Source organism: Saimiri boliviensis, chromosome 12 (genome assembly GCF_048565385.1).
Source record: "Saimiri boliviensis isolate mSaiBol1 chromosome 12, mSaiBol1.pri, whole genome shotgun sequence".
NCBI lineage: Eukaryota > Metazoa > Chordata > Mammalia > Primates > Cebidae > Saimiri > Saimiri boliviensis.
Window position 1 is genome coordinate 24,779,173 of NC_133460.1, and position 16,246 is coordinate 24,795,418.

A 16,246-nucleotide genomic window follows, 5' to 3' on the forward strand; every position below is an offset into this window, starting at 1 on the left:
CAGTGCGATTTGCTGCCTTCCTCCCCATCACCTATATCTGGCATTTCTCCCCATGCTCTCTCTCCCCAACTCCCCACCCCCACTGTCCCTTCCCTATTTCCCCCCAACAGACCCCAGTGTGTGATGCTTCCCTCCCTGTGTCCATGTGTTCTCATTGTTCAACATCCGCCTATGAGTGAGAACATGCGGTGTTTGATTTTATGCTCTTGTGTCAGTTTGCTGAGAATGATGGTTTCCAGGTTCATCCATGTCCCTACAAAGGACAGGAACTCATCGTTTTTGATGGCTGCATACTATTCCATGGTGTATATGTGCCACATTTTCCCTGTCCGGTCTATCATCGATGGGCATTACACTTTACAAAAGAAGACATACATGAGGCCAACAGACATGAAAAAATGCTCATCATCACTGGTCATTAACGAAATGCAAATCAAAACTACATTGAGATACCATCTCACGCCAGTTTGAATGGCGATCATTAAAAAATCTGGAGACAACAGATGCTGGAGAGGATGTGGAGAAATAGGAACACTTTTACACTGTTGGTGGGAGCGTAAATTAGTTCAACCATTGTGGAAGACAGTGTGGCGATTCCTTAAGGACCTAGAAATAGAAATTCCATTTGACCCAGCAATCCCATTACTGGGTATATATCCAAAGGATTATAAATTGTTCCACTATAAGGACACATGCACACGAATGTTCATTGCAGCACTGTGTACAATAGTAAAGATTTGGAACCAACCCAAATGCCCATCGGTGAGAACAGTAAGTTTTTAGAGAAGTGACAAGACAGAGGAGAAGGGCCTGAGTTTCTGGTGAGGCGCAGGGCGGGAAGGCCGCCCTATCCTGTGGAGAGCTGCGGGGAGGGAAGGGACCAGGGCTTGCTGTGCAGGGTCTTCTGGTGCCCTTTCCAGGCTGAGGAGGGACTCGGGTTGTGTCTGGTGATTAACCTTATCCTTCCCTAGAGAGTGGCGGTGGAGGGGGTGGGGGACACCTTGACAAATTTATGTCCTGCTTTTCAGCCAATAGGGGAGGGCAGAGAGCTTCTCTTGTGTCTGCTTCTTCTCCATTGCCAGTGGTTCCACTTAATCCTTATGCCAACGTGGCAGATTTGGGGGCCCTGTTGTGCCTCCCTTCATCGTGAGCAGGCATCTCTCAGGGCAGCACTGTGAGCAAGGTCTGTGTTCTCAGGGTTCCCTGGGCCCCTCGACACGTGTTTGCTATCGGTTCTTAATCTGGAACAGAGAGAGGCGATCCTACCCTCCTGTCATTTCTGTAAACCACCTTCCTTTTCAGAGCGGACAAAATTAAAGGACTGCGAGTACCCGCTGATTTCCAGGATCCTGCATGGGCCATGTGAGAAGATCGCCAGGATGTTCCTGATGGAGGCCGACTTGGGCGTGGAAGTCCCACATGACGTGAGTGGGGGCTGAGGCTGGGGAGGCCTGCTGTCGAGTGAGGCTCTTGGGTGATGGGCCCTCCCAGGGACTCCTGACCAGAGCCCTCCCAGACGATGTCTCCAGGAACTCCATACCCTCCCAAAGGGCTCCAGGCCCAGCACAGGGAGGCACCAGCCCTCCCTCTCCCATCAGTGACCACCAGCACCAGCAGCTTAGGGGAAAGAAAAACTTGGGTCCTATCAAACCATGGCCCTGTGCTTTTTGTCTCGGGGAAATACAGCCTCTTCCTTCATTGGAATGTGTTTTGTTGTCATTATTTGAGAGACCTAGGCAAAGGCTTTTTAACGATGGCCTACCTCGAGCCTGTGAAAGACAAGGACGTATCAAGTCTTACCAACAGCCTGAGTTCTGACCAGACAGGGAGTGCATTTCCAGACTTCTCTGCATAGAGGCTGCTTACACGGCTTGAACCTCAAGTAGGAGGCCTAGAGACCACGTGTCCCTCAGGCAGTGGTATTCCATTGTTAGAAACAATGGTGCTCCCACCTCCCCAGCCCCCAGCCCAGAGAGCGCCCAGCGTGCCAATGCTGCTGTAATGAACGCTCTTCCTAATATTCAGCTTAACATTTCCTCCCAGGGATAACAGCTGCCTTTGAGATAAGAATAGGCTCCCAATCCCGGCATCCGAACACAACACAGCAGTGTGGGGGTGGGGTGGGAAAAGCGGCAGCTCCTCCTGTGGATACAAGATGTTGGCTGAATGGGCCACTATGGAAGCCTTGAGGAAAATAAAACATACTTCTGGCTTCGAATTTAAAGCACATTAAAATGTTCTTGGATTTTCTAGGTCGCTCAATACATTAAGTTTGAAATGCCGGTGCTGGACAGTTTTGTTGAAAAATTAAAAGAAGAGGAGGAAAGAGAAATAATCAAACTGACCATGAAGTAAGCAGCACTTAAACAGCCAGTCATGGGTCCTGAGCATCAGGGCAGGTCTGCAAGGCACAGCACCAGTGCCAGCTGGGAGGTCTCCTCCACGGGCACCGGTGCCCTGGCACAGGGAGGCCTGCTAACCCTGGCTCCCCAGCATCACCCTCTGGCCCCGTGCTTAGTATTGCCACCATGCTGGGGTGATAGCTTGCCAAAATGGTGGGACACAGCCACGATCACCCATCCAGTCTCGGCATCCTCACCAGCGCAGGCATGAGCTACAGAACACCGGGCAGGAGAGTCAGGCAGGAGCCCAGGTGGGCGCCGGGTCAGGCTTCCGAGTTGTGCTGGTGATGTGGCTCTGAGGAGCTAGCCTGCTGAGGCAGACTTGCCCTGGTTGGGGCCTTTCATCCTAGTGGGAATTCTGATCCTCTCCCACAGTGGCGGGTGTTGGAACTCCAGCCTCAGCTGATGCTTTCAGGTGCAGAGGGCTAGTTCAATGAAAAGATAAGCAGGTGTCACCTGCTGGCTCCTGGGGACACCACGCCAGGGCCTGGCTGCATGAGGTTAGCCAGACTGTGGTCCCAATGATGTCGCCCCCTCAGCAAGGTGAAGTGTGGCGCAGGACTTGTGGAGGGCACCCCACCAGGGCCGGCGGATAGGCAGCTAGGAAGGAAAGGGCAGGAACTCACTGAGAGGGCCTGGGATGGGTGGGGAAAGGATGGATGTTGGCGTCTGGTTGAATGACCCATGGAAAGCCATGTTCTCCACAGTCTCCCATCTGTGCAGCCAGGCCCCACACAGACAGAGGAGACTGCAGTCAGGGGGAACCTTCCTCTCTGCAGTCCGTGTGACCCCGTAGCATCTGAGAATTGGAAGGGATCTGGGGGTCATCTAGCGGGTCCACTCAACGTACAGGATGGACATTGAGACCCAGCATGAGGAAGGTTGCAGCACAGGTTATGGCAGAATCCAGGCTGAAACATGGGCTTCCGGATCTCTGCCCTCCCGCCCTGTCCACTCCAGTGCACTGTTGTCTGTGTTAGAGTCTTTGCAGTAGAAATGACAACACTGCTTCGATGCTCTGTGCAGTCCATAGCCTGGTTTGATTGCTCCTCACGAGGCACAGGCCACGGCCTTCCCTCTCCTTGGCAAAGGAGAGACATGGCTGCTGCAGGGGTCTCCTGAGCCAGGCATCTGCAGGTCCCTCGCTCTGCTGCCCACCTCCCTGTCCTGCCAACAGTGAGTCCTCTTGGCAATGTCTCCCCCCAGGTTCCAAGCCCTGCGTCTGACGATGCTGCAGCGCCTGGAGCAGTTGGTGGAGGCCAAGTAGCTGGCCAGCACCTGCCTCTTCCAAAGTCCCTAGCCGAAGCAGGTGCACACTAAGCCCTGGTGGCTGGTCCTGGCCGGTCACATTGACTGCTGATCACCGCCTGAGGAACCGAGCACCTTTGCATCTACCTATCTGAAGCCTGAGCACCGTGATTGCTGTAGCCCTAGCTCTTGGCTCTGACGTGAGCACCCACAGGAAGCAGATCCAGGCCTGAGGAGCCAGAAACTTGCTGGGTCAGATCTATGTGGCCAGTCCTGTCGACACCACACCTCTCCTGCACTGGAAAGCAGTGCTGACCCAGCCTCAGCTTAGACTTCATCCACTTGCTCAGTGCCTGTCCTTGAGCCCCTGTGGGGCCACAAACCCCTGTCCTCTCCTTTATATGAGATTCTTGCCTGCCCTCACATCATGTTACCCTGCAGAAATGCTACTGGGAAAAGCAGGGCCTGCAAGCAGGTATGAGACTAGACTGCTTTCAGCCATCATCTTGCCACAGCGTCCCCAGCCTCTAAGCCTCCAATGTCACCTTGTGAGCCTTGCACAGCTCAGGGCCCTGGCACAGAGGTGAGACCAGGAATAAGGCCACGAGTATCTCACTTTCTCTGCAGAAATCAGCCTTTACTTCATCAGAGAGACCTAAAGGGGTTCTTATAAGGAGCTTGCTGCAAGAAGCACGGCCATTCGATCACATTGAGGAGGGTCCACATGGCATTGAGAGGGTGCTGCCCTGTGTGGGTGAGAGTCCACGGCTGCCCAGTAGCAGCTCAGGAAGGCGGTGCTCAGCCCCATCACCACTGTCCGGTGGATGCCTGTGTGCCTCTTGCCTTCTCTGGGCTCCTCCCGTGTGTGGGGACAACTTTCAATACTTCCCCTTAAGGAAAAATGATAAGAAAAAAATGTCTGTTTGGGGGAAAGGACTTTGAATCCCCTGGGGCCAGATACTTAACAGTTTGTGTTTGTGACTGATGGAGAATTTCTGGAATGAATGAGAAAGCCTTTGCAAAATTATGCAACAGTTTACATCAGTCATGCCAAGTGTTTGTCTAAAACAGCAAACTGAAGACCAAATTATTCTCCTGTTGAGGTCTGTGGATGGCAGATTTAAAGGGAAGAACGACAAAGACTTGCAAAGATAGGAGAGGCTCCATCTCTAATGCATGTAGAAGCTCCTTACCGGTGCCTATCAAGAGCAGAGCTTGGAAGCCACCATGCTGTGTGGAGCTGCTCGTCAGAGCAAATGTCACAGCAGGATTTCCCCAACCCAGCTCCATCATCACAGACACAGGGAGATGCAGGGGAGGCCTACCCACTGTTTGCTCTGCTGTCCTTTGGCAGCATAGATCCTTAGGTGTTCAATAAAGTCATGGTGTACTGAAGACATGAGAATCAAGCTTTCTTTTTCTCTTTTCTTTCTGTGCATCCACCCTGAGCCCTGGCTCTAACTTCTGAAACTCTTATCCTAAAGGACGTGTGGCCATGTTTGGCAGAAGAGCCACAGCTCGCTGCTTTAGGAGCTGACATGACTCCTTCATTTCTGCGCATGCCCCAGGGACTAGTATGGATCCTGAGGGGAGGCTGCCATGGAACACGCAGGTGTCACTGGTGGGGGCCTACTGGTGACCTGGATGATGAGCAATAGAGTCACCCTGAGCCACAGAATCTTAGCATCAGGAGGGCCCCAGGAATCTTCCAGGCCAGGGGCTCAAGTGAGATGGAAGCAGGGCCTAGAAGAGGGTCCAAAACAAATCAAAGAGAAGCTCCCAGGTAATTGTACTCCCAAGTTATTACTTACAACCTCGGGTGTAGGACAGCTGCTGTCCCACTGTTCAGCTGTGACTGACTGCCTTGTGCCGGGCCTGTACTGGGCCCTGGAGGCACAAAGATGGAGCCAGTCTGCCCTGTGTCTAGGGGTCTCCTCATCAGGAGAAGAAGGCCAGACACTGGGAGGGTCAGGAGATTGTTGAACAGGAAGCCCGAGGCCAAGGCAGAGAATGGTTAAGGAGGGCACATGGTGTCGCAGGCCAACACACACTTGCCAGCCGGGAGCAGGCCAGGGCCTGGCACACAGGAAGCCAGTGGAGCAGGAGACCCTCTTTAAGCACCAGCCTGTTTGGTTGGTTGGTTCACTTTTGCAAGTTATTACAATATTATTTAAGGCCTTTTTGGGTAAGTGTCACTTTTAAAGTAGGTGTTACCAAACTAATTTCTGGACATTACAGGTCTGAACAGTCACTAGCAAGTGACTCGGAAAAAGGGAAAAGGTATACACTTCACTCGGCTGAGGGGTTCACATTTTTTTAATCAACATTATATTTGCTTTTCAGACGCAATCTGAAAAGCTGCGAATTCAGCTCACCTCAACCCCATAATTTCAAATGTTAGAGGCTGGTCTCTGTGGTTTCCTACTGGTTCCTGCAGGGAACCACCACTTTCTTTTTCCATAGAGCTTTGGGTATTTCCTGTATACCCCCTTGGCTACCTAAAGTCTCAGGTAATAAAGGTATCCAAAGATAAAGCAAAGATCCCTAAGGGAGAGTGTTGTCTCCTAAACAGGACTGTCTTGCCGGCTACAAGAAGCAGAGAGAATAATAAACAGCACAGGATGAAATCAGCATGATTGCAAAAGGACTGGACTCAGGAAAAACAAGTTTGTTTGCCCAGAACAAATTACCAGAAGGGATCAAAACATCTTGTTTTTTCCTCAGTGATAACCATATGCTACCTGCTTGGAATGTTTACCAGAAAATGGTTTATAGACCTTTCCACTGGCAAAATAGAGCCAGGGTTCACCCAGGATACAGCTGGCCCCTTAGTCCCAGGGAAATGAGTTCCAAGGCTTATCCAGTCTGACCAGATGATTTGTGGAGGGACCAGCCATGCAAAATATGCCCCTGGTGTTTAGGATGCAGGTGCCTGGCAGCTGCAGAGGGGCAGCGGGATATCCTTGCCAGGTGCAGTGGGAGGCAGCAGCCCCCTGCCCTCAGTCCCTCAGCAATGATCAGACGGGAAGCTTGGTCAATCAGAGCCAAGCAACCGAGTGTAAAAACAGCCAGATGCCTGGGCTATATTTAGGCCCTGAGAGCTGCAATTGTTTGGGATCAGGCCAGCTGCTCACATGCCCTGCCCAAGACTCATGTTGTTCAGGGTGGGGCCCTTTGCCCTCCTGGTCAACCTTTAACAGAGATGTTTTCTCAGACCTAGGAATGGGAATTCCCAGGGTTTTTCTTTCCCAGAGAATCCAAAGGAAACGAAACTCAGGCTTGGTGGAGAGAGCCATTGTTCAGGATTCCTGGCTGAGAAGTCTTCATGGGAGAAGGATCACTCTTGTTACTTCACATGAGCCACACCTATAACTGCCTTTCTGGCACTTGGGCTGGGGATTCGTGTTGCCAAACACAGACCCAAGGCAGCGGTGCTCGCTGCGCGCACGCGCACACGTGCAAGCCAGTAGGGTGCAGGGGACAAAGACATGGGAAAATGAAACTATCTTGCCAGGATTTTTCTCACCCCAGAAGACCCTTCTTCCTAGAATGAATCCTTCAAATACCACTGGGCTCAGGGGCACACTGGCCCCTGCTGGGCAGTTTCCCAGAGATGCCCCAGCCACTAAGGGCATCTGGATCTGATCTCTCTTGGGCCAGAATCCCCAGAAATACGTGCAGAAAGATGCCCAGACTGTGTCCCCCACCTCCCATGCCCTTGTTCCTTTTCTCTTTTGTGTTTTGTAAATATCATGTATGACCATTTTCAATAACTTAATTTGCATAAAAATTACCTAGAATCCCATCTGGGAGATACACTGTTATTGAGAGGTTAATAGGCTCTGGAGCCAGACTTTCTGACTTCAAAGTCTGGCTTTGCTACTTATAAACATGTGTGACCGTGGGCAAGTTTCTTGCCTCAGTTTTGCCATCTGTGAAATGGGGATTCTATGTGGAAGAAAACAAACTCAAAGTGCTTTCTATTATTCTTTCACTCAGCAACAATAATCAAAAAGACTTCTGTGACCAAATGGGGTGGGGAATTCTCCCCACACACCAACCAAGCAATCATTTCTGCAGGGACACAAGCTAGGTGTCCTCTAAGTCAGTTTTGGCACTATCTACTTGGAGGTAGCATCACCTCTCATAGGTTGAGGGCTCAGCTCCATAAGATGGTCTCCACCCTTCTTATTAGTCACAAGCCCTGGCCTCTGGAACTTGTAAACTACCCACTTCAAGTTGAGATTCCCATGACCTCCTCCTTGGGTTAATTTGTAAGAGCAGCTCATTGAACTCAGGGAAACACATTTACTGGTTTATTACAAAGGATATTCCAAAGGATACAGAAAAAGAAATGCACAGGATGAAATATGAAGGAAAAGGCATGGAGATTCCATGCCTGTTCCCTGCTGCACCCCCAACTGCACGCCCCACCCTCTGGGAACCTCCATGTGTTCTGGTATCCAGAAGCTCTCGAACCCAGTCCTTTTGAGGCTTTTATGGAGACTTTATAACATAGGTATGATTGATTAATCCATCAGCCATTTGTGATCAACTTTACCTTCAGTTGCCCTCCTCCACCCAATGTTGATGGGGTGGAGCTGAAATTGCCATTCTTCTAATCCTGCCTTGGTCTTTCCAGTGACCAGCCCCATCCTGAAACTACTCAGGGGCTGCTGGCCACCAGTCAACTCATTCACATATAAAAAGACATCACTTTGGAGATTCTAAGAATTTTAGAAGTTGTATGTGAGGAAACCCACCAACTATATATTTCACAATATCACAGGATAATAGCAATTCCTATCTCTTAAGGGTGGTGGGAGGTACGTTAGTCAACTTTAATGCAATAACAAATGACACCAAGAATCTCAGTGTTACAAGAGCATTTGTTTCTCTCACATTTCGTGGGACTGTTGTGGCTAGAGTGGGCTTCTGTGGCTCTGCTCCATGTGTCTTCTCATCCCAGGTCCTAGACTAAGCGGGCAGCCCCTACTTGGGACATGATATTCTCAAGGCAGAGGGAAAGAGCAGAGTCCTGGAAGAAAGGCAGTGACTCAAAGCTTCTTCCAGGATGTGGTGTACCCCTTGCCTCCAGTCACATGAAGTCAGCCAGTGCAAGTCAGTGGTCAAGTCAGCATCAGTGGGACGGGCACGTGGTTCACCAGGAGGCACCAGGAGTCACACCGCAAAGTGCAGGGACCTAAACCAGAGAAGGTGGAGCAAACTCTCAGCAACAATCATACCGCGGGAATCTCACATGAGATCCTCAAACGCTGCAAACAGTGCCTGGCACATAATAAGCACTCACTGTTTATTATTATACTAATAGCTAAGCCGAAGGCATAAAACCCTGCCTGCTTTCTCGCCTTGTCTTTTTCCCGTTCTACTTTATCCTCCTCTTCCTCCTATCTTTTTCTGGCTGTCCCTCCTCTCCACCCTTACTGCCTAGAACTCTGTCCACACTTAGGCACCTATACCCCTTTATTTCCTGACTTTCATCTCTCTCTTTTTAAAAAAATTCATCCTTCTTTACCCAGTGCTTTATTCCACATACCTCTGGGCCTTCTGTGGCTGGCCCAGTTGTTTTCAGGTATAGGAAAACGGGATAATCCAGCTTTATGTGGACATGAAATGGTGTTTTTTTTTTAATTATCTTTTTATTTTAGTATACGTAGAGCGGACAGTTTCAACAGGTCATGTTTGCTCCTGACACTTTTCCTAAACCATTTCTAGATCTCTGGCCATTGCCCTTTACCCCAAACCCTCCAACCACCAGCATCAACCAATTTATAATAATAATTTAATAATAAATGTAACAGCAACGACTCTCATTTATTCTGCTATACATTGCGCTAAGTGCCTTACCTCACCTCATTTAATCACTGCAATAGTCCAGATACTCTCTAGATTGTGAGTACAGACTCTTTGTCCAGATCTCATTCAGCTTTGTGCTTTACCATTTGCAGAGACAGCTCCCTGCAGAGCAGAAAGGCCCAGCTTAAGAGAATGAAACTGAGATTTAGTCTAGCCTCCACCAACAACCCATTATATTACTTCAGGCAAGTTGGCCTCTCTTGCTTCAGATTACTGATTTGCAAGACAGATATGATGATCTGTGCTTCTGAGACTACGGTGAAGATGAATAACCAGAGGACAGATGTAAAAGCACTTTGTAAACAATAAGGCATCTTATAAATTCATTCATTCAACAAATATTTACTGAGTGCCTGTTCCCTGCTGAGCACTTTTTTTTAGCACTGCAGACACAGTAAAGAACTAAAGAGACAAATCATGACGGGAACCATGTGCCACTGCCAAGCCTTGACTTTGCCCTAATAAGTTTCCTTCAAAGGAAGCCTTTGAAGGTTTTGAACAAATGAATGACATGATCTTACTTTAAGAGGATTACTCTGGGGCCATGAATAGACTGTAGTCAGGGAAGCCAATATAATAATCCAGAAGGGTGATGTAGGTGGCTTGGTGGTTATAGCAGTGGCTCAATAATATATTTTAAGATGAAGCCAACAGAATTTGCGGATAAATCACAGGTGAATTTTGGATGAAAAAAAAAATTAGAGACAACAATCAAGGGTTTTGGGCTGAGCAACTGGAAAGATGCCGGGATCTTCCTCCATTCCTGGGATGAACACTGTCGAAAGAACAGGTCAGGTAGGTATCAGGAATTCCTTTTGGGGTGTGTTAAGTTTGGGATGTCCATTATACATGCAAATGCAGCTCTTTATTAATCAGTTCGATATACAAGTCTGGAGTTCAGTACCGTCTGCGTTCCACGATCAGACTGGAGTTATCAGTGCGGGAGTCTTCAACATGCAGCAACAGCATCGGAAGCCGAGGCGGGAGGAGTTCCCCGGGAGTGAGGGAACACGGCGGTCAGCTGGTCAGATGACTGAGCACGGCCGGGATGGCTGAGGAGGCGCCTGGAAGGAAGAAAAACCAAGAGAGATCATTGCTAACGAGCAACACAAGGGGTGTATCGAAATCGGACTTTGGGGTCACAAGGAACCACGGTCCTGGGTCGTCCGCTTACTCACGGTGAACCCAGCAAATGTCTTCTCTGAGCCTTGGTTTCCTTTCCTATAAAATGGAATATAACCGCTCCCATCTTGCAGGAGCTTTTTTGGTGATAATTAAATAGGTTGACCTCGTGAAAAGTACCAGGAACTTCTTAGGCTCTCAAAAAGCTCAGTATTGGTAGAAAGTATATAGCTTCTCGGTTGGAGAGGCTGGAGTTCGGTTTCAAAAGCCTCGACAACACCCAGGGGCGGTTACAGCTCTTGAGGTCCTGGGGGTCACGGGATGCCTTCCGAGGGGCGGGAGGAGAAAAGAAAACCACAGGAAAAAAAAAGGAACGACGCTGTTAGGTGGGCCCGGGACCATAGAGGGTCGCTCCACCACGTTCCTAGAGCGACAGTGGCGGCGCCAGAGCGCGGCGCGGCCCTCACTTCCGGCGGCGCGGGAGGCGCCTAGTGAGCCAGGGTGGTGGCTTGGTCCCGCGCGGTGAGTGGGCCTGGGGTGCGTGGGGTGCGTGGGGCGCGCGGGGCCCGCGTGGGCTACTCGGGTCTTCTCGGGAGCGCGCTGGCCGCAAAGAGGGCGGCGCGGGCCGGGGAGATGGCGTCGCGGGCGCCTCCCGCCTCAGGGCAGGGCCTGGCCGCCGGGCGGGGGCAGGAGGGCCTGGCGGGCCCAGGGTGGGGCCGCAGTCTGCGCGGCGGGCGGGCCGGGTCACTGAGGAGCGGCCGGCGGAGGGCTGGGGACGGGAGAGGTTTGGACCGGGCCCCCGGCGAGGCGCGGCCAGCGGCGGGTGGAACCGGGCCGGTGAGCCCCAGCCTCGGCCCCTTCCGTCGCCCGGAGCGTTAGAGGACCGGATATGTGGAACAAATGCTTGGGCAGCACGGGGCTGCTCTGCGCGGTTTTCAGACTCAGATGCATTGCAGATTCTGACATCCTGACGGTGGTGTCGCTTTATCACCACCCTCCCAGTTTTAGGAGGAAACTGAGGCAGATTCTAGTTCGCTGGGTGTGCAGGAACAGCAGCTCCCATCACTCAGGTTTATCTTTATGCTTGTCCGTGCTGGGGAGATAATGCAGAGCACGGGTCGCCGCGTTGGACTGGGCGATGGAAGAGGTGGCTGCCACTAAGAGTACTGGCTCTAGTCAGGCTGCTAGGGTCTGGGAACCCGGCCAGTGCCTTCTAGCATTGTGCCCTCGTTTGTTTAACATAAAACGGAAATAACTGCATAAAGGTGCCAGGAGAATTAAAGAGTTAGCAAAGAATCAAGTTACACAGTGTCTGGCGCATAGGCTACCTATTAGTATGATTGCCTCGTCTGCAGGTGGATTTGACAGTCTGAGTTTCTCAAAACCCTGTAGGATTTGAGAGCTGTAAGGGATCTGGGGGTCATCTAATGAGTCCACTTGACGTACAGAGTGGACATTGAGACCCGGCACGAGGAAGGTTGCAGCACGGGTTATGGCAGAATCTGGGCCGAAACATGGGCTTCCGGATCTCTGCCCTACTGCCTACAGATCTGACTTCCATAGTATTAAAAAATATGTATGATTACTATATGCAAAGACAGCTCCCTGCAGAGAGATTGTAGCTATTTATTAATAGCTATTATTAATTATTATTTATATTTTTTAAAAAACAGCATCATGTACCTAACACAATTTCTCCTGTGTGGTAAATGTTCTGTAAATATTTGCTTAAGTTAAGGAATGGATAGTGCTAACTGTAATCTTGTGTTACATGCAGCTTGCTCCTACGCTGACCATAATTACAGATGTAATTATTAAATATCCAGATAAAGTCCTGGGCCTAAAGTCTCAGTTAAAGAATAAGATGAAAGGAAGGCAAGAAAAACGATGTTTGTGTTTTCATTTATTTGCTTTATATGCTTGTACGCAAAGAAACCCAGAGGAATTATTCCTATTTTAAAGTCTACTTTCTGAAACAAGATAATGAAAAGTAGTTCCGATAATTTTATTGCTTTTGAAGTTCTAGCTTTTCCCACGTTGCCACCTATATAGGGTTTGTAGGGGGGTTGTTGGTTTGTTTTGGCTGTTACTTTAAATAGCCACAAGTCAGCCTTATACGTAAATAAAATTATTTGAAATTCTGAATTTTGCATCATTTGGGTATTCTGAAAATTCCGTCCTACTTTTACCTGTAAACTCATTTTGTCCTCCTCCTTTTTTTGTGTCCTACCTACCTAATGCTTTTTCTACTCAGTTTCATTCCAGTGTCTGGTAAAAGTCCTTTTGCAGTTTTTCTCTCTCCAAAAACAATACTTTTGTTTTGGGTTTTCAACAAATTGTCTGCTTTCTTGGATCATTAGGATCTAAAAAAAAAAAAAACAGTAATAAAGTGTGTCTTCATAGACTAAGTAAACCTACTGCTCCCTGTAGAGTAGTTTCAATTTTCAAAACACTTCATGCTACAGAATTAGAGCTAATCTGTCATCTAGAGCTATGGAAATTGAATGGCTAAATACAGATAAACGGGACTATATTATAAAGTAGTATAATTTGCCATTTCTTATTCAGTTGGATACCTTAATTAGGCAGTCACCAGTGAGTAGAAGTTTAACGTGGAAGTAAATATTTTTAAATAGTGATACTCTATTACACAAATTTTGATTATCTTTTGGATTTATTCCATTTCCATTAAGATTTTCCCTTATCTTCATTTTTTAGACCTCCAAAATGGTAGTGCCTAGAAAATTTCTATTTCACCTCATCACTTTTTTTTTTTTTTTTTTTTTTTTGTCCTGTCCCAGTAGAAACTCCAGTGGTTAACTCAGTCAAAATTTGTGATATTTGTTAAGCTTAAACTCTGGAACTATGAGAATTACGTTGCAAGTATTTCTTCCCAAATTTCCCCTCATGTTATCTTTGTTTGCATTTATACTTTTTTAAATTTAAACATGAATGCAATTTTGTTGGGTTAAAGAGATATTCAAATTGAGTAGTTAACATATCTGTAATGTTTTTTCTGATCATCTGTAATTTTTTTTCCTTCTACACAGAAAATTCTGAGCTGTGCACCTCTGGGAAATGAAACATTAGTTCAGAAGAAGCCTGTAAACTCTCATACATACACATTTTGTTATTCACCATGAGGTTAGCAAAGCCTAAAGCAGGTATTTCCCGGAGCTCAAGCCAAGGAAAGGCCTATGAGAACAAGCGCAAAACAGGCCGGCAGCGGCAGAAGTGGGGAGTGACTATTCGGTTTGACTCCAGCTTGAGTAGACTTAGAAGAAGCTTGGATGACAAACCCTACAAGTGTAATGAATGTGAAAAGAGTTTCAGTCAGAGTTCAACTCTTTTTCAACACCAGAAGATCCATACTGGAAAGAAATCCCATAAATGTGCTGATTGTGGGAAAAGTTTTTTTCAGAGTTCTAATCTCATTCAGCATCGACGGATCCATACTGGGGAAAAGCCCTACAAATGTGATGAGTGTGGAGAAAGCTTTAAACAGAGCTCAAATCTCATTCAGCACCAGAGAATTCATACTGGAGAAAAACCGTATCAGTGTGATGAGTGTGGCCGGTGTTTCAGCCAGAGCTCCCACCTTATTCAACATCAGAGAACCCACACGGGGGAGAAACCCTACCAGTGCAGTGAATGTGGCAAATGTTTCAGTCAGAGCTCTCATCTGAGGCAGCACATGAAGGTACATAAAGAAGAGAAGCCTCGTAAAACCAGGGGCAAAAATATCAGGGTGAAGACTCACTTATCCTCTTGGAAAGCTGGTACAGGAAGGAAGTCTGTGGCTGGTCTTCGTTAAGTAAAGGGCTTTTTGACAGCTTTTTGTGCCCTCTTAAGAAAAAGTAAAAAAATGAAAGGAATCTTTTTTAGAAATAGAGATGCTTTATAGTAGATCACTTAAATACTGGATCTTTGCTAGTGTGAAAACATTGGGAATTTAATGACATTATTGGGCTGAAAGAAATTACATGAGTCCAGCTACCCTCATTTCTTTTTTATGTGACGTGGAGCAGAAAGACCTGAAAATACGTCTGGAGGGAGTATGACATCCTTGACCTCATTTGAAATTACTTCCGTTTTCGAAAACCTTCATGTTTTGCAGATATATTTTGATAAAAATCATCATGTTTTGAGGATATATTTGTGAATGCAGGCATGCCAGTGATTACTCAGTTTTAGGACTTTCTGTGGAAGAAATAAAAGGGAGAAGAAATTAATTCCACTAGTTTTGAAGTTCTGCAACAGATGAGATTTTGTTTGTAAAGTTTTGTAGTATATTAACCATTGGTTTATAAGTATGACTCAAGATTCAACATATTAAAATGTATTCAAGCTCACAGATTTTTAATAAGTTAGGCCCATCTATATTAGCTATTGTTTATTTCTTCCCTTCTCCTTGTGGACAATTGTTAATTAAAGGAGTAAGAATTTCCCTGTTGGTATTTTTTTTTTTTTTAACCAAATTTTTAGTAAGAGATACTGTAGAATCCAAATGAGAACTGAATTGGACCTCAAATCTCCAATTCCTACTAATACTATTCTTTGTGATGGTAACTGCTGTGTCATTTGTTTTCCACAAGTTGGAATGGATTCATGTCGATCCATCCCCTTGCAAGGCCTTGACCTCTTCTGGCATTCTCTTGTACTCTGACAGACTAAGCTAGCCTTTTAGATCTACAAGAGTAAACAAAACTATTTCACCAAGAAAAATCTCAGCTTGATTCCTGCTAATTAAAAATCTACGATTTACACACCTCCCTGCCTTCAAGACTGTGAGATTAGATAGCTCTGCTTAAATGTTTGTCAACAACAAAAGTCATGTAATGTGTCAGTGCATTGTAGCTCCTTTGAAATTTAACTCTTTCTGTGTTAAATGAATTGTTTTAAGGAGTCCGGCAAACATGTTTCTTCACTTCCATCAGAATGGTGCCAAGTGTCAGACTCTGATGAGCCTCCAGCTCAGGTTTTTAATTTCTATTGAATGCTAACATTTTTCTGATTTTTTGGTATCTTTTATAATCATATCAGTTTCTGCTGTATTAATGACAATTATTCATAAAAATAAAAAATGAAATATTTTGTATACTACCTTCTGTTTATTTATTTTTCTCCTGGGGAATTGTTTTAAATTATTTAAACAACAGATCTAAAGTCACAACCTTTGGATGGATCACTTGTTTTGCCTGTTTTTGATTTCCTTAGACTTGAACTTTGCCTTCCTCCTGGCCTTGCATTTGAGGGCAGGGCCATAGAAGATGGCCTTGAACTTCCCAATTGCCTTGTTGACAAGTTTCATTCAACAGGATATTCACAGGGTGTTTTGTAAATATGAGGTGATCACAGTTATTTTTTAAGAAAAAAACCGATCTTTGGCCACCCTATTACTCACAGCCAAGTCACTCCTTGGCAGGATTGTGGCTCGGGCCCCTTTAGGATCTACTATCTATGCTATTCATGTTAGTTTTGTGTCTGGGATAGCTTCTGGCCAGGACCAACACTTCTTTCTTAACTTTCAGGAATTTGCCCATTTTGACAGCAAACAGGGCTGTCCACAGTAGTGATGTTCAAAATAATTTAACAGC

General features: G+C 47.0%; 2 protein-coding genes and 1 long non-coding RNA gene across 7 annotated transcripts in view; 2 read left to right on the forward strand and 1 right to left on the reverse strand.

Annotated features, from left to right (window-relative positions):
• Positions 1 to 5,055, forward strand: part of RASSF4 (Ras association domain family member 4) — a 35,289-nt gene extending 30,234 nt beyond the window's left edge. For all 4 annotated transcript variants that reach the window (XM_074382098.1, XM_074382099.1, XM_003930002.4 and 1 more), the window contains 3 exons: positions 1,303 to 1,424; positions 2,254 to 2,351; positions 3,609 to 5,055. In XM_074382098.1, coding sequence (XP_074238199.1) covers positions 1,303 to 1,424; positions 2,254 to 2,351; positions 3,609 to 3,669 — 281 coding nt within the window. In that variant the 3' untranslated portion in view covers positions 3,670 to 5,055. The remainder of the gene's footprint in view (positions 1 to 1,302; positions 1,425 to 2,253; positions 2,352 to 3,608) is intronic.
• A 2,889-nt stretch (positions 5,056 to 7,944) lies between these two features.
• On the reverse strand, positions 7,945 to 10,792 carry ZNF22-AS1 (ZNF22 antisense RNA 1). 2 transcript variants are annotated; one of them, XR_005581795.2, is made up of 4 exons: positions 10,706 to 10,792; positions 10,432 to 10,591; positions 9,524 to 9,629; positions 7,945 to 8,853 (listed from the first exon to the last, which is right to left on the reverse strand). It is a non-coding gene; the product is annotated as a ZNF22 antisense RNA 1 (long non-coding RNA). The 2 variants fall into 2 exon arrangements; XR_005581794.2 differs by having other exon boundaries at positions 9,519 to 9,629.
• Positions 10,793 to 11,086: 294 nt separating this feature from the next.
• ZNF22 (zinc finger protein 22) lies at positions 11,087 to 15,752 on the forward strand. Its single transcript, XM_003930004.4, has 2 exons — positions 11,087 to 11,171; positions 13,700 to 15,752. The coding sequence occupies exon 2, from the start codon at positions 13,789 to 13,791 to the stop codon at positions 14,461 to 14,463; it is 675 nt and encodes a 224-aa protein (XP_003930053.2). The 5' UTR covers positions 11,087 to 11,171; positions 13,700 to 13,788; the 3' UTR covers positions 14,464 to 15,752.
• The last annotated feature ends 494 nt before the right edge of the window (positions 15,753 to 16,246 follow it).